This window comes from Salvia hispanica, chromosome 4, assembly GCF_029641045.1.
Source record: "Salvia hispanica isolate PSC_SH4W2 chromosome 4, Shi_PSC_v1, whole genome shotgun sequence".
NCBI lineage: Eukaryota > Viridiplantae > Streptophyta > Magnoliopsida > Lamiales > Lamiaceae > Salvia > Salvia hispanica.
This window is the reverse complement of record NC_142695.1, coordinates 6,648,537-6,670,172: the sequence shown is the minus strand read 5'-3', so window position 1 is coordinate 6,670,172 and position 21,636 is coordinate 6,648,537. Positions and strand designations below refer to the sequence as shown.

Here is a 21,636-nt window from a genome sequence, read left to right as displayed (position 1 = left end):
TCGGCTTGGTGATGATCCTAGCTTCTCTATATAAGTGTGGATAACCCTCCCCCTTATGAGGCCTTTTAAGGGGTGAGTGGCCCATTTCTAATATGTTATCAGAGTAGGGCCCAAGTCGATGATGGATTTATTCTCTTTATCTGTTCTCTTGTCTACCCACGTGATGGAAGTCCGATGTGTCATTCCGGCCCATACGTGAGGGGCGTGTTAAAATTCTAATATCTTGTCCCACATCGACTTAGTGATGATCCTAGCCTAAGAGGTGAGTGACTCATTTCTAATAAAAATTATGTTCCAAATTCGAAGTTGAAGTTGTAATTCTCAATTTTTTGATCATCAACTCAAAAATGGCATATGCAGCCGTTCATTCTCTTGCCCAAACCACTGCAGAAATCATCTTCCTTCATCCCGTTTCTGATAACAAAAAACACCAAATTAGATCCATCTATGAGCCATTCATTTCCTTGAAACAGTTTCTCGAAGAATTCCCCGATGAGACGCCCAGCAATTTGTATGATCGTATCAAGCAAGCTGCGCGCGAAGCAGAACACGTTATTGTATCTATCATATCGGAGGAAAATCAACCGCAGTGCTGTGCCGCTTTAGCAGGAAAATCCAAATTGAAACGCCAAGTGAAAATGATAATGGAGCTGACTAATTCAATCAGTGTGGAGGTGAGGAACATGAAGCAGAATAAAGCTGCCACAACCAAAGCTGCAGTGCAAATTGGTAATGGTGCGTCTTCTTCTGCGGCAGGTTTGCAATCTATCGACTCTATGGTTGGTTTACATGAAGATTTGATAGCAATTAAGTCTCGATTGTGTGAAGAATCGCCCAATTTACAAGTTATCCCTATTTGTGGTATGGGTGGTATAGGCAAGACCACTCTTGCAAAACTTGTTTATGATGATCCACTGACCCGGCAGCATTTTGATATTCGTGTTTGGGTTACGATATCACAGGATTATAGTGCAGATGTGATTCTTTCTGAGCTCTTAGCTTCCATGAAAGAATTTGACAATGAGAGATTGGGTGGATTGGTTGGGGAAAAGGTGTTTAAAATCTTGAAATGTAGACGGTATCTCATCATAATGGATGATATTTGGAGTGTGGAGGCTTGGGATGAGATAAGAGCTATACTTCCCGATGATGGTAATGGAAGTCGAGTCGTTTTAACCACGAGACTAACCGATGTTGCTGCTTATCCTGACCCTTGTAGCCCTCTTCACGAGATGCGTTTAATGGATGAAAATCAAAGTTGTCATCTGCTCCGGAAGAAGGTGTTTGGTCACCAAGATTGTCCTTTGGAATTGGAGAGCATTGTGGAGGAGATTGCAAGGAACTGTAGAGGACTGCCTCTTGCAGTTGTTGTTGTTGCAGGGGTGCTATCCACAGTCGGAGAGGATCCAGCTTCGTGGAAGGCTATTGCAGAAGACGTAAGATCAGCTGTTACTTCAAAGGGACAGTTTGAGAGTATATTGTCTCTGAGTTACACTCACTTGCCTCATTATCTGAGGCCATGTTTCTTGTACATGGGAATGTTTCCTGAAGATCATGAGATCCGTGCCTCAAAACTCATACTATTATGGGTAGCTGAGAACTTTGTGAGTCGTCCCGATGGATCCAAAAGCTTAGAAGAAGAGGCAAAAGAGTGTCTGGAGGATCTCGTGAGACGAAATCTTGTTTTGGTTAACAGGAGGAAGTTTGATGGTGAGATTAAAAGTTGCAGCCTCCATGATCTAATGCGAGATTTGTGTGTAAGAAAAGCACATGAAGGGAAGTTCTTTTTGGATTTTAGCTGTTGGCAAGATAGGAGGTATTTTCCTCTTGCAATCAGAGAAAATCAGCGTCGTGTAAGTGTTTCTCCTTCGGGTTTACCATATCTTTCTAAAATAGATAGCTTAACCATCCATACAATTATGTGCTTCCATGTAAAATCCGTAACAAATATGTTGGAAAGATTTGGATTGCTGAGGGTATTGGACGTAGGGAATGTTTATGTGAGATCACTACCAGATGAACTATTTGACCTGTTAAACCTAGTATACCTTTCTATATACTATCTTGGAAGGATACCTGCAGCCATTTCTAAGCTTCATAATCTTCAAACTTTATCACTTCATTCAATGAATGCATGGAGACGTTTCAAAGCTCGTTGGATCAATTTGCCACACGAAATCTGGACCTTGTCTCAATTAAGACATCTTGTCTTCTATGGACGGTTACCTGATCCAGAAGAAAGAATAACTTCTAGTCTAGAAAACCTCCAAACACTTTCTTTAGTTTCACATGCCATGTGTAGTGAAAGGATTTTGAGAATGATCCCAAATCTAAAGAAATTGGAAATCGATTGTTCTGATTATCGTCCGAGCCAAAGTTTCCTGAACAATTTGGTAATTCTGCATCAACTCGAAGATTTGAAACTTCGTTCATCTTTGAGCGATGAAATTTTCCACAGGGACATGTTCACTTTTCCGAGGACGCTGAAAAAGCTGACTTTAAGTCGCGTGCCTCTTCCTTGGGAGGACCTGACTGTTGTTGGTTCATTGCCAAATCTTCGGGTGCTCAAACTAACCTACTGGGCTTGCAAAGGCGACACGTGGGAAACAACTGAAGGAGAGTTCCCTCAGCTGGAATTTCTGTTGATAGAACAGTCTGGTCTCAAGCATTGGATAACTGAAAGTAGCCATTTCCCAATGCTCAAGTATCTAGTGCTCGATGACTGTTGGGATCTCTCTGAAGTTCCCGAAGGCATTGGAGAAATTCCAACACTTGAACTGATTGAGGTGAAGGGAATAGTGAGAGAGTCGCTCATGGAGTTGGCCAGGAAGATTCTGGAGGAGCAAAAAGAATGGGGAAATGATACCTTTCAAGTTCGTTGCATGAATCGTTAATGGTATGCTCTTCCCAGGTTTTTGTGGATGGAAAAGATTCACTGCTGCTGATCATGTATTTGCATACAAATCATTATTAAGTTAGGTCTGCAATTTATTGTGACGTTTCAGGTGTTAGAGAAAATGGCAGAAAGAGAAGTCAATGCACCAAGTGCCCAGTGGTGTTCCATGAATTGCAACTAAGAACAGGGGAATGATATGAGTTCAGTCCTCGCTAGGCCAGGTTAGAGCTTCGTAATATCACATAAAACTAAAACCTCAAATGATGTCTGCCACATTTAATACAGTAACTTATTTCATAGAATGATACAAAGATAAATACTAGCATTGCTGACTATGGTTTTATTTAGAGTTTGGATTCATGTTTTATAATGTATTGGAACCTCAATGCCAATATCGTTGATCTATCCGGTGAGTGAGTACAATGTGTACTGTACTTTCAATGATCTTTTTGAATAAGTAGAAATAACGCTAGTTGGTTGACAACTTGATGTAGTTTTTATATAGGAAAAAGGAACACTTTGATGAGAAGAATACAACAAAAATGCATGTTATTGGAAAATACAAAGTCGAAGAAACAAAGAAACAAAATCACACAAAACAATAGCTTTCAAGCATGTAGGGGTGTGTATAATTGAAGCTTTTAGGCATCAGGATTGGCTTGGAGGTAAGCCTCAATGGCCTTGAACATAGCCATGGCCTTCTCTTTTCCTTCCTTGATCTTTTCCTCACTAATCTCAGCATCACCCTTTGTGTTGTAGATGCTTCTGTTCTTGCAAATGCTCCCTCCATCTTCAGTTGGGACGATCTTCACATGATAAGTAACGGATTCAATAACATCTCCAAGAACATCGCCCTCGATTATGCTGTAACTGTGGGTCAAGTTCTCCTTGTCGATTGCATCCACACGGTGCTTCACGCTCTTGTACTGACTCCCTTCGCCAAAATGGATAAGCTTGATGGTCCCAGCGCCACCATCCCCTTCCAAGATCTCGACGTTCTTGATTGCCTGAGGCATGATCTTGGGGACGAGGGTGTCAACATCGAGCACCACGGCCTTAAAAATCTTTGCGGCCAAGATGGAGGAAGGGATCTCAATATCGTAAGTGATAGCACCCATGATTAGTTGAAGTAAAATGAGAAAAGTGAAGTTATAATTAAGTAGGAAGATTTGTGTAATGTGGCTTAGTGAGATGAGAAAATGAGAGAATATGAGCTCCCTATTTATAGCATAGAATCGAAGGTTCTCTTTCTTAATAATGTGGGCTTATGTGTGTAAGGAGTAGTTGAATAAAAATGTCTACGCTTTTCTTTTGGTCGATAGTGTTAAATTAATGGGCATGGCGTGCCTATATTGACCAGTCTTCGCATAGTTGCTGTAGAATTTCTTATTCATTTCTTTAATTTGATATTTTTGGAGCGATCTATTGTGATGTTACAATTTATTACTATTGTTTGGTAGGTACAGATTCCATACATTATACATTATACATTATTTATACAGCTTGGCTACACTGTGTATGCTAAGAACGTTAATTATTTTATATACATTCAAATAGGAAGGGCATGGCTTCACATTATGAATTCATTCCTTCATATGCGATCATAGTCAACATCATCTAGAATGTCAAATACTCCTACTATTACTTTATTTTAATAGTTCATCCAATTGCATAATACTTCAGCCGTTTCCAAAGAGTGTGAACATTTGGTTCGGCATGAATTTTAATGGATAATTAGAAAAGTAAAAAAGAAATAGAAAGAAAAAGTTTTTAACGTATTATTGGGTTTCACCTCATTAGAGAGAAATGAGTTTCCAGAATTAGAAAGTTTATACTCCCTCCGTCCACGAAAATTTGTCCCAGTTTTCCATTTCCGTCCGTCCCCCAAAATTTGTCCCATTTCACTTTTACCATTTTTGGTAGTGGACCCCATATTCCACTAACTCATTCTTACTCACATTTTATTATAAAACTAATACTTTAAAAGTAGGACCCACATCCCACCAACTTTTTCAACTCACTTTCCATTACATTTCTTAAAACCCGTGCCCGGTCAAACCGGGACGAATTTTCGTGGACGGAGGGAGTACTTCTTAAGAAACGGACTAAAAAGGTAATAATCCATACTTTTCAAGGACGGAGGGAGTACTCCGTTCACGGTGATTACACGTTATACTTTTTGGCAATTCAAGTTTGAAGAATATATGTTAATAGCAAAGGTTAGTGAAATAAATTAATGATATTTGAGAATTGAGCATGCATGCAATTCTCATGGATCTTATAAAATAACTTCTGAAAATTTACGTGTCAATTCACAAAATTAAAATTTGACTAGAATACAAATAGACGAATAGCATATCTAAAATAATTAAGCATGCTCCTAGGGAGTATGGGCCAAAATATAGCTCTTGATTGTAATTTCACTTTTTTTTAGACGATGGCTTGCAACTCTCGTTACTCCACTGATAAATCTAAACCTCAAATCATTCTATCAGTCGTTACTCAAATTTTGAATATTGAGTGACTAATAGATTAATCAAACCTTTAATCTAGGAAAGGGTAAAATATCGCGGTGATAGAGAGCAAAGGATAATTCAAAATTCTCCAAATTATGGAGCGAAATATATGATGATAGCCTGTATTGTGATTTGATTTTCATTTCTCTATATATTTATAATATTCTACCTCCTTTGTCCTTGATTAGGAGAGTTAGTTTTGTTTTGTTTTTTTTTAGTTTGTGGACATCGAACAGGAGAGTTTAGTTTTTCTTTTTTTTAGTCTATCCATAAATAGGAGTCTAAGTTCATTTTTACTATAAATGGTAATATGGGTTTATTCATTCCACTAATTTATATCACTCACGTTTTATTTAAAACTAATATGTATATATAGGATTATATTCTACTAATTTTTTCTACTCACTTTTCTTAATATTTCTTAAAATTCGTATTGGAAAAAAAATAGGACTCCTCGTAGCAAACTAATGGTGTAATAAGTTTAGTTAGGGATCAAAATAAGATATGGAATGAGTCTTTTTAATAAATGTCTAACTTGATTTTTAATTAATTCTAAGTTGATCAAAGGGGTATTAGGAGATCAATTAATTAAAGTCATCATGCCTACTTGTCCAAATCTAGATTATCGAAATATGGACACATTTTCAAATTTGTCTAATTCTTGTGTTCAAGATATCCAATTTGTTGCTAGCTCAATTTAATTCATTTCTTTGTCAGTAGAGCTAGAGCTTTGAATGCATTTCTGTAAGCTTGGTACAAAAAATTTCTTAGGAACAAGATTATTTATGGCGCACAAAGACACGATTTTATGAAGTAACATTGTCACCTATACATCAATTAGCACTACATAAGATACCAAGAAACAAAATGTCCATCAATTAGAAAATATGTCCCATTAATATATGAGAGGTTTATTAATACTCGCTATTTAAATTATAAGGTTCGGTCAAATTCGATTAAGTCCGTCTGAAGAAGTTTAAAATTGGAATATTAAATTATGAAATATCATTTTTTCTTAATTTTCCTATCAATATATAAAATGTTGTCTTTGAATGATATTCAAAAATATGAGTTTATTAAAATAAGTATTTTTCTTTTATTTTCTTTTTATTACTTTTTGTTCTTATTTTAATTAAAAATGTCAATTTGAATATCATACATTTTGTACTCCCTCCGTTCCACAGTAATAGAGGGGTTCAATATTGAGCTCTCGTATAGAAAAAATGATAATAAATAGTTAGAGTAGAGAAATAGTAAAGTAATAGAGACAATAATGTAGTGAAGAGTTTTATCTACAATATTCTCTCTCTTACTTTACTCTTTCTCCACTCTAACTATTTATTATTATTTTTTTAAAATGAGTGCTAAAAACGAAACGCATCTGTTACTATGGAACGGAGGGAGTATATAAAAGGGACAATTGAAAAAAATTGAAAATTTATGATTTAATATCTAAATTTTAAATTTTATAGGATGAATCCAACTTTGACCAAACTTAGGGATTTAAATAGCTATTACTACTAACTTTATGGAAATTAATGAGATAGATATTCGCTGATCGATAGACATTTTATTGCACAATTATATAACGTGCCATCTAGGGGTGGCAAATCGTGCGTGTCGGGTACTCTCAAACACGAACACGAACACGACCCGCTACTCTCAGACACGAACACGACACTAACACGACACGAACCCATTAACGACACGAACCGTTTCGGCTCAACACGATACGAACACGACACGAACCCATTAATGACACGAAAATAAGTATTGAAGAATGAAAATAATAAGAATAATATATTAAAATATTATGTGTTAATAAGAATAATAATATTAAAATATTATGTGTTAACGGATACGAACACGACACGAACACGCATTGTTAACGATAACACGAACCCGACACGAACACGACACGAACACGACACGAAATTTTCGTGTCCTTAATGGGTCGACCCGATAAGGACACGAACACGATAAACTCTGATCCAAACCCATTAATTTCGTGCCGGTTCGTGTCGTGTTATCGTGTCGTGTCAAAAATTGTCAGCCCTAGTGCCATCTAATGCTCAATAAGTAAAAAATTAGAAATAACATTAATCTCATTGACGTTGTATTGATATACAAAAACAAAGAACCCTTTGATTAGAAGAAAACATCGAAAATAAATGTTATTGGAAATGCAAAGTCGAAGAAACAAGAAACAAAATCACACAAAACAATAGTTTTCAAGCAAGCATGGCTGTGTATAATTGAAGCTTTTAGGCGTCAGGATTGGCAAGTAGGTAAGCCTCAATGGCCTTGAACATAGCCATGGCCTTCTCTTTTCCTTCTTTGATCTTCTCCTCACTAATCTCAGCATCACCCTTTGTGTTGTAGATGCTTCTGTTCTTACAAATGCTCCCTCCATCTTCAGTTGGGACGATCTTCACATGATAAGTAACGGATTCAATCACTCCTCCAAGAACATCTCCCTCGATTATGCTGTAACTGTGGGTCAAGTTCTCCTTATCGATAGCATCCACACGGTGCTTCACGCTCTTGTACTGACTCCCTTCGCCAAAATGGATAAGCTTGATGGTCCCAGCACCACCATCCCCTTCCAAGATCTCGACGTTCTTGATTGCCTGAGGCATAATCTTGGGGACGAGGGTGTCAACATCGAGCACCACGGCCTTAAAAATCTTTGCGGCCGAGATGGAGGAAGGGATCTCAATATCGTAAGTGATGGCACCCATGATTAGCTGAAGTAAAATGAGAAAAATGGAGTTATAAATAGGGAGAGAAGATTTGTGTAATGTTGTAAATGTGGCTTAGTGTGAGATGGGAAGATGTGAGAATCCAAGCGTCTATATATAGCATAGAATCGAAGGTTCACTTTTTATTTTGTTAATTGTGCGGGCTTGTGTGTGTACGTAGCCAAAGTTGTTGAATACTACTATAACAATTAACAAAGTTTACTCTTTCTTTTTGGTGGAGAGTGTGAAACAAAATAAGTGTGCATGGCGTTCCAATGTTGACTAGTCTTCGCAAGTTGCAGTAGAGTTTCATCATCGTTCCTTAATTATATTCTACAGTAAGTTTCTAGGTTTTGTGTACATGTGAAGGGCATGACTTAACTTTATGCTCATATACGCACGATTATAGTCAACCTCATCTAGAAATGCAATTAATTTATGATTATGATTTAAGTAGTTCAGCCAGCATTTTCTTATTTAGATTTTAGGCTCAACAACTTATTTCATTATTATCAATTTGTCATTGTTTTCCGCCGTCCTTACCATACATAATTACATATAATTTGGTTACAACGTACTCCATAAAGTTTTTGGTCACTCTTCCCACTTTCAATTTTAAATAAAAGTATTAAGTATTCGTATTCGTATATGATTGTCCTAGACTCCTAGTGCGTACCTAACCTGCATCTTAAAAAAAATTGAAATACATAAATGGTACGATTGATCTTTTACTTTCACACATAAATGGTACATGGTCTTTATTTATATTATTTTTGGTATCTATATATCATATTTTTGGTATCTGATGCAATTTTTACACCAAAATGACCTTTAAATAAATACATTTTTCATTTGTGTCCTAGAGGATAATTTGGGCATATACAAATCTAGTACAAAAAATAATATTATAATATCTTCTCGTTCTCCTCACTCTTTATACTATTATTATTAATCAATACTAATATTATTATTTTGATTTTACTAATTAATTTATTTTTAAATGCCATTCAAATATACTTAATTATAATTATTATTATAATTTTATTTAATTATTATAATAATATTATTGATATAATATCAGTAATTAATAAATAATTATAATATAATTATTTAAATTATGAATCATATAATACTATATAATAATAATTATTATTATTATTTCATATTAAATTAATAACTAATCAATGTAATCTTTAAAAAAATTAAAATTGTGAATTATATTCATATGATATAACAGTGACCCTTAATTGTTTTTGTCACTAGGTACCTAGGCTGAGATTTTTTAGCTTAATTGAGATTTTAAAAAATTTAAGAACATTTATATAACATAAAAATAATATAAATATATATAGGAATGTAATTATTACAAATTTATACTTGGTCAAAATAATTACAAATTTAATAAACCCATAAATATTACTATAATACATTAATGTTGTTTGTGATAATAAATTAAAATTGAATTAAATTATATACAATCAATTATAAAAATTTCAGAATTTTAGTTAAATGTATATATTAGAAACAAGGGTCGTGACCAATTGAGATTTTCTAGTTTTATTAGTCCCACATTTTTATTAATGAGTGGTCCAAAATTTGCCACATAGAAAAATATTTTAAGATTAATTAATATTTTTTTAAAAAAATAACTTTTAAAAAAAAAATTATAATTTTTTTTGTCAACTACACACATATAATGTCAACTACATATACAATTCATGTCAACTACACATAATGTCAACTGTGTTTACAGTCCATGTCAACTATACACATATAATGTCAACTATAAATTGTTGACATTTGATGTGCAGACTATTGACATTTGATGTGCAGGGTATTAACGATACTACCTCGAATTGACATAATCTACTTGCAGTTGACATTTCAAAAATATTTTGGATGAGTAGCTGAAAATGCATGTCAATTCTCAATTATGACCCTTAAAAACAGTTTATATTCAATTTCTTCACTGAAAGTATTAAGGCCGAGTCTTTTGTATTTTTGGGCTCATAGTGCGATTACGAATTCTAATTTTATCATGGCTTTTTATATTTATTGATTGATTTTATAAAACTAGTGGGCTCAGACTCGACTCGTCCCGGGCTCAAACTCGACTATGGGCCAATCAACCATTTCGATTTTCGAACAAATACTTATGGCATATTTGGTAGGGGTGATAACTCATCTAGGGATGGAATTTCATCCCTAGATGAGTCATAAAATTCCATCCCTAGATGAGTTATCACGTCATTTTTGTTCATAAAATTTCATCCCTAGATAAGTTATCACCCCTACCAAACATGCCATTAATCAACTAAACTATTTATTGAAATACTAATGCTAAATGAGAAGAAATAACATTAATCTCGTCCACAATGTATTGATATAGAAAAACAAAGAACCCTTTGATTAGAAGAAAACATCGAAAATACATGTTATTGGAAATGCAAAGCCGAAGAAACAAGAAACAAAATCACACAAAACAATAGTTTTCAAGCATGCATGGCTCATGGGTGTGTATAATTGGAGGTTTTAGGCATCAGGATTGGCAAGGAGGTAAGCCTCAATGGCCTTGAACATAGCCATGGCCTTCTCTTTTCCTTCTTTGATCTTCTCCTCACTAATCTCAGCATCACCCTTTGTGTTGTAGATGCTTCTGTTCTTACAAATGCTCCCCCCATCTTCAGTTGGGACGATCTTCACATGATAAGTAACGGATTCAATCACTCCTCCAAGAACATCTCCCTCGATTATGCTGTAATTGTGGGTCAAGTTCTCCTTATCGATAGCATCCACACGGTGCTTCACGCTCTTGTACTGACTCCCTTCGCCAAAATGGATAAGCTTGATGGTCCCAGCGCCACCATCTCCTTCCAAGATCTCGACGTTCTTGATTGCCTGAGGCATAATCTTGGGGACGAGGGTGTCAACATCGAGCACCACGGCCTTAAAAATCTTTGCGGCCGAGATGGAGGAAGGGATCTCAATATCGTAAGTGATGGCACCCATGATTAGCTGAACTGCTGAAGTAAAATGAGAAAAGTGAAGTTATAAGTAGGATGCAGTTTGTGTAATGAGATGGGAAAATGAGAGAATATGAGCTCCCTATTTATAATATAGAATCGAATTATAAGGTTCACTTTTTATTTTCCTAATTGTGTGGCCTTGTGTGTGTACGTAGCCAAAGTTGTTGAATACTAACAAAAGTTTACTTATTTTTTTTTGGTGGCGAGTGTGAAACAAGTGTGCATGGCGTTCCAATATTGACTAGTCCTCGCAAGTTGCAGTATAATTTCATCTTCGTTCCTTACATTAATTTTCTAGGTTTAGTATAGTAATTACATGTGAAGGGCATGACTTCACATTACGAGTCCATTCCTTCATGTACGTACGATTATTATATAGTCAACCTTATCTAGAAAGGCAATTACTACTTTATTTGAATAATTTCTTATTTAGATTTTAGGCTCATCAACTTATTTCATTATTATCAGTTTGCATTGTTTTTCGCCATCCTTACCACATTTGGTTCCAACTTATATTACTCCATATTTTAAGTTTTTGGTCACTCTTCCACATGTGGTCACTATTAGAGAAAAGGGTACCTGCAAAGTTAACTTTTTTGGTCAGAATCACTGTTAAAATCTTCAAAAAGATGTTTGATCTTCAAAGCTGCAACCCGTAATCTCTGAAATGATAAAACATCTTAGATAATCGATCTTCAATAAGGGTTCAATTAGGGTTTTGAAAATTCACATAATTTATGCAATTATGGAACAGAAACAATAATTCACACGTGCGTGTACAGGAATTTAATGCCCAGGCAAAATTCAATGTGAAATTCTCAAATATAATTGCAAAATTAATCACCTGAAAATCGAAGAAATCGGTGAAAGCAGAAGTCGGTCGTTAAATCAAAGGAAGAAGATGTTTTATTAAATATAATTCCTTTTTTCACCTGAATTTTGCCGATAGTATTTAGAAATTAGAATCAATATATGAATATCTGAAAGTTATTTCATTTTAGGACATTAGTTGTGAATAATTATGAATATATTTGGACCTAAGTTATTTGTCAGATAAAAAATATTAAAATATTGGGCCATACACATTGAGAAATCATAATACGTATCCAGCCCAATTAGTTTAACTTAATTTTAGAATAGGGCCATTTGTTAGTCATCAGAGTAATTTTTGTTGAAGTTGATTATCCTATGAATATGATTCCACGTTTACTTATCTAATTGACATAATAATGGAAGTGAGATTTCTTTAATTAAATTGATAAAATGATAATAACCATATATCGATAATTTTAATATCTATATTCAAATTTGTATAATAAGTTACCAATTGAGAACATAATAATATTATGATTCATAATTTTAATAATTGTATTAAGATTTTCATAATATTATTAATCGGTGATAAAATAAAAACATAATTAATCTTACCATCATATAGTTATTAGTATTATAATTGAATATGTTTCGTAATTCCAAAATTACACTTTTCAATTTTAAGATTATAATTACTCTCTGTCTAATTAAAATATCAAATAATCAAATTAACTTCTTAGATAGAATCCTTACTAACAAACAACCTCGACGGAACGAGAAGAGGTGATGTAGACCTCGTTGCATTTATTGGAGAATCTGCGATGAAGCTAAACGAGGTTCAAGATCCATTTTGCAACTTTTGGTCCTTTCCACACTTCTTAAAAGCTATCCACACTACTTAAAAACTAAATTATAAATTAAAGTTTGCAATTTTTACAAGTATCATAGTCTTCTTTCGTTGAAATATGTGACGATTTGAAAGCCGATCCTAAACACACGTAACATTTCCATGTGTTTCAAAGACACATACGAGATCATTCCAAATTTCATAATTTATAGTAATTCAGTTTTTAAAAATGTCGAGCTAAATAGCAACTAAATAGGGGAAGAAACACAATAAATCGTTAACAATGATCTTGTCCATAATAGACATGACCATCGACCCAACTATCCATCACAATCGGATCTTCCCTTCCTTTTGTCTCCACATACTCCGCCACCGCTCTAACACTCGACGCCGGCGCGGCAAAACCCACAGAGAATCGATCCGCCTCATCCTTCACCTCCCACGACGCAACGCCAACGACCTCTCCCTCCATATTAAACCACGGACTCCCCATAATCTTCGACACCGACACCTCCCTCAGCTCCCCACACCTCCCCGGCTCAGGATCCCCGATCCCCACCCCGAACCACCCGTGCTCGATCCACCCCGCCCCGTCGTCCAACGGCCACGGCGCCCTCGCCCCCACGCCCCTCTCCCCCCTCGCGTTCCCCACCATCATCGCCAGCCCCAGGCTCTGGTGCCTCGCCACCGCCAGAAGGACAGCGTCCTTCTGCGGCGGCGAGTCTGCCAGTCTGCAGCCGCGGCTGCAGACTTGCGGGGCTTCATCACTCTGCTCCAAAACCTGGAGCAGGGCGATGCCCCCGGAGAAACTAAGGGCGAGGGGGGTGGTGAGCATGACGGCGCCGCGGTGGGTGAAGGCGAGGGTTCGGGCGATGTGGGCGCGGTGATCAGAGGGGGAGAGGCGGGCGACGGCGTGGATGGAGGTGGCGAGGAGGGTGGGGTGGAGGAAGAAGCCCGTGCCGAGGCGGGGGCTGTGGTCGATCTCGTGTTTCGTGGTGGGAGGGGTGAAGTGGCTCTCCAATACGACGACGTTTTGGAGTTGGGATTGGCCGAGCATCTGGAGATGCTGCGTCGGCGGTGGAGGTGCGGTGGCGGCGTGGCAGTAGCGGCGGCGGAGGAGGGTGGTGTGAGATGTGAGTGTTTTGAGGGAGAGAATGCAAGTCGACATTCTTTTTCCAAGTTTGGTTTTGCAGAGACAGAGTGATAAAAATAGAAAGAGGAGAGAGAGAGATAGATATTGGCGTTGGCCGGCCAGCCGGATGGCGCGAACAAGGTTTGGTGATTTCCTAGGAAATTAATGGGTGCAACTGATTGATACTCCTACTACTCCCGTCCCACATAATTTGACCCAATATTTCATTTTAGGTCATCCCACATAATTTGATACACTTTATTTTTACCATTTTTAGTAGTGGATCTCATATTCACTAACTCATTACTCATATTTTATTATAAAATTAATACTTTAAAAGTAGGACTCACATCCCACTAACTTTTTCAACTCACTTTCCATTAAATTTATTAAAATTCATATCGGGTCAAAGTGTCCTAAATTATGTGGGACGGAGGGAATAGTATTTTTTTTAAAATATTTTATTTTTAGAAAAATTAGTACTCCTCATTGTGAAACACTTGATTTTGTCTTCGATTTGTTCTTATAATTGGAATGATATTTTGGGAGTTATGCAACCAAAACAATTCACGAAGGAGGTCGAGCCCATATCCGGATTAGTGCTCCATAGGCATCAGGAGAGATACCAAAGAAATCTCAGTTTCTTAAATAATACTTCTTCCGTTTCTTCATAGTTGAGGCGGAACTTTTCGGCACGAACTTTTAGAATTGAGAGTGAACTATATAAATGGTACCTGATCTTTATTTTATACTCCCTCCGTCCCCTATTAGGAGTCACTCTTTGATCGGACACGGGTTTTAAGAAATATAAAGAAAAGTTGGTTGAAAAAGTTAGTGGAATGTGGGACCCATTTTTTTATATTGGTTTTATAATAAAATGTGAGAGAATTGGGTTAGTGGAATGTGGGACCTACTTACTATTTATGGTAAAAATGAAGTGTGACTCTTAATTGGGGACGGACCGAAATGGAAAAGTGTGACTCTTAATGGGGGACGGAGGGAGTATCGTTTTTGATACCCTATGACAAAAAGAACCCTAGGTACCAAACATGTGGTTTTTTTTCATGAGGATATTTTTAGAAATTTCAATTAAATAGATATGTGATTATTTTTTCTTCTTTTATTATTTCTCTTTTTCTTCTTTAGTTTCTTATTCTTTCTTTTTTCTTCATTTTCTTTTTTCATTTTAGTATTTTATTTTCCTTTCTTTTTTTCTTTTTTCTCCTTAGTTTATGTTTCTTCTTCCTTCTTTTTTCTTTACTCTTCTTTTCTTGTTTCTTTTTAGCATTTTATACATACATTTAATTGCATTCATAATATAAATAAAAAACAAATACCTAATTAAATTAATTATTTAAAGTGATTAAATCAATTGAATATTTTTTATTAAATTATTTTATTCCCATTTTAAGGTTGAAACACCAAACTAAAAATATTCAACTTTTTATATCATTATGAATACAATTACACAATGTTAAATTTTTATTAAGGCTATATTGATTCATAATATTACGTGATTCATAATTTATATAATTATACTACAATTCTTATTAATTACTATCAGTTTAGTATTAATATTACTATAATAATTAAATATAATTATAATTATAATTATATTTAAGTAGTATATTTGAATGATATTAAAATTTAATTAATTATTAATTTATAATATCAAAATAATAATATATTAATATTGATTAATACTCCCTCCGTCCCAGATAATTCGATCCAGTATTCCATTTCGGACCGTCCCACATAATTTGTCTCACTTCACTTTTACCATTTTTGGTAGTGGACCTCATATTCCATTAACTCATTCCTACTCACATTTTATTATAAAACTAATACTTTAAAAGTAGGACCCACATCCCACCAACTTTTTCAACTTATTTTCCATTAGATTTCTTAAAATCCGTGCCGGGTCAAAGTGTTCCAAATTATCTGGGACAGAGGGAGTAATAATAGTATAAAGAGTGAGGAGAAGATATTATAATATCACTTTTGGTACTAATTTTATGTATGCCCAAAATTCCCTCTATAACATAAATGGAAAAATATACTCCCTCCGTCCCGGCTAAGATGACACATTGCTTAGCCGACACGAGATTTTAGGAGTTATTGGTTAAAGTGTTTAATTGGAGAGAGAGAGAGAGAATGTGGGTGTAATTATTAAAGTAGAGAGATAAAGGAAGATGGATATTTTAATAGGAGTGAGAAAACTTGGTTGAGTGTATTAATTGGAGAGAGAAAGTTACCAAAAAAGGAAATGTGTCATCTAAGTTGGGACAAATTAAAAAGGAAAATGTGTCATTTTAAGCGAGACGGAGGGAGTATTTGTTTAAAGGGCATTTTGGGAAGAAAATTGCATCAGGTACCAAAAATGTGATTTATAGGTACCAAAAACGATATAAAATAAATATCAGGTACCATTTATGTGCGAAAGTGAAAGGTCAGGTACCATTTATGTAGTTCACTCTAGAAATGAATGTTGGGTGTGTTAAATAAATAGATAAAAAAGTAAGAGAGAGGAAAAGGTAGAGAGAATAAAGTATAAAGTGAATAAAGTAGCGAGAATAAAGTAAGAGAGAGTAAAGTAGGAAAGAGAAAAAGTTATCATATATAGAAATGACTCAACTATGAAGAAACTTTTCAAAATGGAAAAATGACTCAACTATGAAGAAACAGAGGTAATATTAGTTTCAAAAAATAAATTATGTATTAGGAATACCTTAAATATTTTGTTTATATCGTTAATTTTATAAATTATCTTAAAATCAAAGCTCAATTCATTATTTTACTCATTTATTCGAAGTTATGGGAAAAAATTGATAACTTTATGCGATCTGTAAAATTAACATCATTAATAGTAATGTTTGAGGTATTAAAACAAAAAATATGTATAAAACAAATGAAATAACTCTAGCGTGGCTATATTGCACGTAAAGTTATAGCATAACATTTCTTTATACACACGTGTTTATACTAAAATGATAATTCAAATTAAAACGACAACCTACCCAATGAACTCCTTAGATTTAAAAGCAGATTCAATATTAGCCTACCATAGTGCACCCCGTGTGTGTATTGGGTTCGACTACATTGGATTCCATTGAGAAAGCACTATTATTGGAGTTTTTCAAAGATAACTGAAAAGAAAAGATCGACAACGAAAATAGCATTCCAACGTTTCACTTTAATACTCCCTCTGTCCAATGAGAAATGAAACGTTTTTCTTTTTGATCTGTCTCGTTAAAAATGAAACGTTTCTAAAAATGGAAACAATACTTTCTCTGCTTTTTTTTCTCTCTTACTTTACTCTCTCTTCATTAACTCACAAAACAATATTATATAAAATCTCATGCCGAAAAACAAATGTTGCATATTTAATGGGACGGAGGGAGTAATTGAGAAAGGGACTTGCTGTTTTGAATCACATAAGGATAATCATGGCCAGCTGTCACATTGTGAATGTGTGTGGTTCTTTATATTGCACTTGTATAGATAACACAAAACGTAAACTGATCTAATTTACTCAAAAGAAGATTAAAAAAAAGAAAAAGAAAATAGTAGAATGGCAGAATCTCTTGCAAATGTGTTTCTTGAAACACTTCGTGATTTGCTGGTTTGAGAGACTAAGTTTTTGCTTAGTGTGGGCGCTGATGTTGAGAAAGTAAAAGGCAATCTGAGAAGCATATCCACGCGTTGTTGATGAAAGCAGATAGAGAGAGACGTGATTCTCCAACTCTAAAGCTTTACATATCTCAACTCCAAGATTTGGCTTTCAAAGCTGAGAATCTGCTTGAGACGTACGACGTCGAGGTTCAATCCAAAAGGGGGCAGAAGAGCCTCAAGGAAAAATTTCAAAGATACATTTGCATAATTGGTGAGTGTTGCAGTATCCACGAAGTTGGAAACGAGGCTCGCAACATATTATCTACCCTGGCCGACCTCACTAACAAGTTAGAGTCCGAGTTGGGACAAGGAAGCTCATCTCTTTCCCAGAAGGAAGATGAGCGGCAGCATCAGTTGAGACAGGAGTATGCTGATGAGGATGAGCATGATTTTGTGGGGATGGAGAAAGACATCGAGATTTTGGTGTCAAAGGTAAAGGATGATTCCACAAGGAGAGTAGTGAAGATATATGGGATGGGTGGTCTCGGAAAAACTACTCTCACCAGAAAGGTTTATAACCACACAGACCTCCAATCTTATGCTCGGGCATGGGTTTGCATCACCCAACAGTTTCAACCTAAGGCCGTTTTCGTCAATATTTTGAAACAACTTGATAGTAGTGTCAAACAAAATGAGATTGAAGGCTTGGAAGATCGCTGAGTTGGTGACAAGAATTCAAAGTTTTTCCAAGGAAAGGAAATGTTTGGTGGTGATTGATGATATTTGGAATAATGATGATTGGTTGATCATAAAAAAAGCTTTTTCGGTGAAATGTAATGTGATTCTCACCACTCGTTCCGAGAGCATTGCTTGTCAACATCCTGAACCTCACAAGCTGGAATTTCTAACAGAAGATGAAGGTTGGACTTTACTTCAAAAGAAAGCTAATTTATCTCCAGGTCAGAAATTTAACTCTCTTCTTTGTCCATGTTTTCGTCGTGTAATTTTGCTGCATATTTAGAGCTTTTCTATCTAAATATATAGCATTTTCAGAATATGTTTGGCTAGTGGATGTTTTCTTTGTATTATTCGGTTAGAAATAGAGTCTTTAGTTAAAAGTAGCTTTTCCTAGGAATTTAAAACTTAGGTCAGATAAATTATGAACTTAAGGGTGTATAGTTAACTATATTTTTTATTCTCTGCGTTCCTTCTGAGCTGACACATTTCTTTAATCGGTACGAAATTTTAGAAGTTATTAGTTATTGTGTTTAATTGGATAGAGAAAAAGTAAGTAGTATTAAATAGAGAGAGAAATGTGGGTAGGTATTAAATGGAGAGAGAAAGAGTGTTGATTATTTAATTGAGGAGAAAAAAAATGGCTCGGTGAATTAATTGAAGAGAGAAAGTTTCTAAAAATAGAAATGTCTCATCTTATTTGGAACAAACTAAAAAGGAAAGTGTGTCATCTTAAGTGGGACGAATGAAGTACTAGACTAAATCCCTCTTTGGTCTTTAACATATGACCTAAATATGAAGTTGGTCCAAAATATTCATTTTTTTGAAATTGACTCTCAAACAAACGAAATCGTAGTGGTCCTTTTTTACGGTTCTGTCAAAAACTGACGATCAACGGCCGATTAGCGATTTTTTTACTAGATAAGGAGATTTTAACTAGTATAGCTAATTTTTACAATTATCTTTTTAAATTCTCAAATAGAAGATAATGTAAATTAAAAATGAAATTATTGCTACAATAAAAACGCGATTGTCTTCTCTTCATATTTATTTCTCCTTTCTCCATCTCTTTCTGCAAAAACCAAGAACCGTAATTTCTCTTCTTCGCAAAAATCAAAATCCCGTCGGATATGGAGCGATCGAAGTGCAGCAGGGACTCCAGCGACGACCGCGACAACCATGACCCCCGATTTAGTTATGTTTTTTTCAATTGCAAGAAGATTGTGTCACTTCGTATTGTCACCAGCCAAGGCAAACTGACAAGGGGGAAGCTTTAATTACTTTGTGAGAGTATAAACGAGTATTAGTAAGGCCTGCCAACAATATAAATGAGTATTCATTGCACAACTACATTTACAAATGCCAAATGAATGAAATAGTAGTTATGATATTTTCTTACGTTCTGTCTATACGAGATGAAGGTCCACATGCTCGAATTCATGATTTCCACGTCAGTACCAACAACCTTTAAACCAGCTCCACGTGTCAGTGTTCTCGATCCCTACAACAGCAAAAGCGAACGGAAAAATCTAATCTTTCGGGTCTAATCCAAATCCAAAGGCAGTGAGCAATATGTCCTTCGCTTGTCCCTTAAGGTGGCTTAAGGTGGCACCCATCCAAACCTATGATGCGCCTGCAATTGCATTTGAATGAAGTCTTGCATGCCTCATAGTTCATAGACAATGTTGATAGTCTTGAATTTGTCGTAGCCCTTAGAATCTCAGCCTTGTAATCAGTTTCCGTGCATGTGCCATAGCACGCTTCGCCTTTCTCGAAGAAATTGTTATCTCCATTTCACATTGCACCTTCTCGATGAACTGACCAACTGTCATCCAGGGCAGAGCCTCATATCTTCCTTGTATTGTCGACTCAAGTACTTGGCATTAGCACATTCATGGTTTTACGAGGCACCTCCACACTTGTGTGCATCCTAGAGACGTGAAATCTGCCAACACCCCTATAAGCTAGAGTCACCATTCAAGAACATCCTAACCTATTCTTCTTACTTCTAACACACCTCGACAGTATGCAACACACGTATCTTGTCATTCTTCTCGAGTCCCAATTTCTTTCCCACTATTAACTTTTACGTTTTATTGTTATTTTGTTTCTTCTAAGAATAAGCTAAATATATGCCTAATACTCCCTCCGTCCACGAAAATTTGTCACAGTTTTCCATTTCCGTCCGTCCCCCAAAATTTGTCTTATTTCACTTTTACCATTTTTGGTAGTGGACCTCATATTCCACTAACTCATTCCTACTCACATTTTATTATAAAACTAATACTTTAAAAGTAGGACCCACAATCCACTAACTTTTTCAACTCACTTTCTATTACATTTCTTAAAACCGGTGCCCGGTCAAACCGGGACGAATTTTTGTGGACGGAGGGGGTATTATTCTGTATATTGTGGCAGTACATCCGGAGTTTTTATCATTTGAAGATATTGGAAGAGTAATTGTATCGAAATGTGAAGGGTTACCGCTATCAATTTGTGTTATTGGAGGGATTTTGCACCAAAAAGAACACAATTTACCAAAATGGTTAAAGGTAAAGGAGAATATGGAATCATATTTGACGCATGGAGAAGGTGTTGAAGAATACACAAGTGTAAAACAAGTGCTTGAGTTGAGTTATGATGCCTTACCTTATTACTTGAAACCATGTTTTCTCTATTTAGCATGTTTCCCTGAGGATGAAAAGATTGAGACGGACAGATTGTATCTATTGTGGATGGCAGAAGGATTCATTTCTTACCAAGATAAAGGGCCTAACAAGTCTCTAAGAGATGTGGCCCAAAGATATTTAACTGAGCTTGGTATGAGGTGTATGGTTCAACTCCATGGACCTGAGATCTACTCTCCACTTGACAAGTTTGATTGGTGTAGGCTTCATGATTTAATGCATGATTTATGCTCTTCTAAAGCGGAAGCTGAAAAAGAAAAGTTTTTAAAGTGAATTGATGCTTCTAAATATTTGACCGACATTCTTTCACCAACTCAAAGAAGGTTAGTAATACCTCCCTCCATTGGCGGTTCCGTATCCAGATTAGCCATCAGTTGTGACTTCGGGGGTACCGTGTCAAGTATAGATGGGCTAGAGGAAGTTAAAGGGATGAGATCTTTTATGCTTCTCCAAAAGTCTTATGGTATGATTGACTTCAAAGAGAGTACAATTGACTTTAAGATGTCGCAATATTTGAGGATATGTGTGGTAGAAGGTTGTATGTTTGAAGGGGAAAAATTACCAAGCATGGTGGGTGGACTAATTCATTTAAGATATTTGAGTATGAAGTTGTCTAATGTGGGAGAGCTAC

The 21,636-nt window shown here is 35.6% G+C and overlaps 2 protein-coding genes and 3 pseudogenes across 6 annotated transcripts; 2 read left to right on the top strand and 3 right to left on the bottom strand.

Annotated features, from left to right (window-relative positions):
* The first annotated feature begins 340 nt into the window (after positions 1-340).
* On the top strand, positions 341-4,321 carry LOC125193231 (putative late blight resistance protein homolog R1A-10). Of its 5 annotated transcripts, none has more exons than XM_089057336.1 (4): positions 341-2,896; positions 3,006-3,117; positions 3,245-3,305; positions 3,402-4,321. In XM_089057336.1, exon 1 carries the CDS (start codon positions 348-350, stop codon positions 2,892-2,894), a length of 2,547 nt encoding a protein of 848 aa, XP_088913462.1. In that variant the 5' UTR covers positions 341-347; the 3' UTR covers positions 2,895-2,896; positions 3,006-3,117; positions 3,245-3,305; positions 3,402-4,321. The 5 variants fall into 5 exon arrangements, with proteins under 5 accessions (XP_088913462.1, XP_088913459.1, XP_047946950.1 ...); XM_089057333.1 differs by having other exon boundaries at positions 3,391-4,321; XM_048090993.2 differs by lacking the exon at positions 3,245-3,305 and having other exon boundaries at positions 3,656-4,321.
* LOC125193238 (major allergen Pru ar 1 pseudogene) lies at positions 3,374-4,014 on the bottom strand (annotated as a pseudogene).
* A 3,171-nt stretch (positions 4,322-7,492) lies between the features above and the next one.
* Positions 7,493-8,234, bottom strand: LOC125193235 (major allergen Pru ar 1 pseudogene; annotated as a pseudogene).
* A 2,274-nt stretch (positions 8,235-10,508) lies between these two features.
* On the bottom strand, positions 10,509-11,227 carry LOC125193236 (major allergen Pru ar 1 pseudogene; annotated as a pseudogene).
* Positions 11,228-17,679: 6,452 nt separating this feature from the next.
* On the top strand, positions 17,680-18,303 carry LOC125194542 (putative disease resistance protein At1g58390). The gene has a single exon (XM_048092802.1). The coding sequence runs from the start codon at positions 17,680-17,682 to the stop codon at positions 18,301-18,303; it is 624 nt and encodes a 207-aa protein (XP_047948759.1).
* Positions 18,304-21,636: the final 3,333 nt, after the last annotated feature.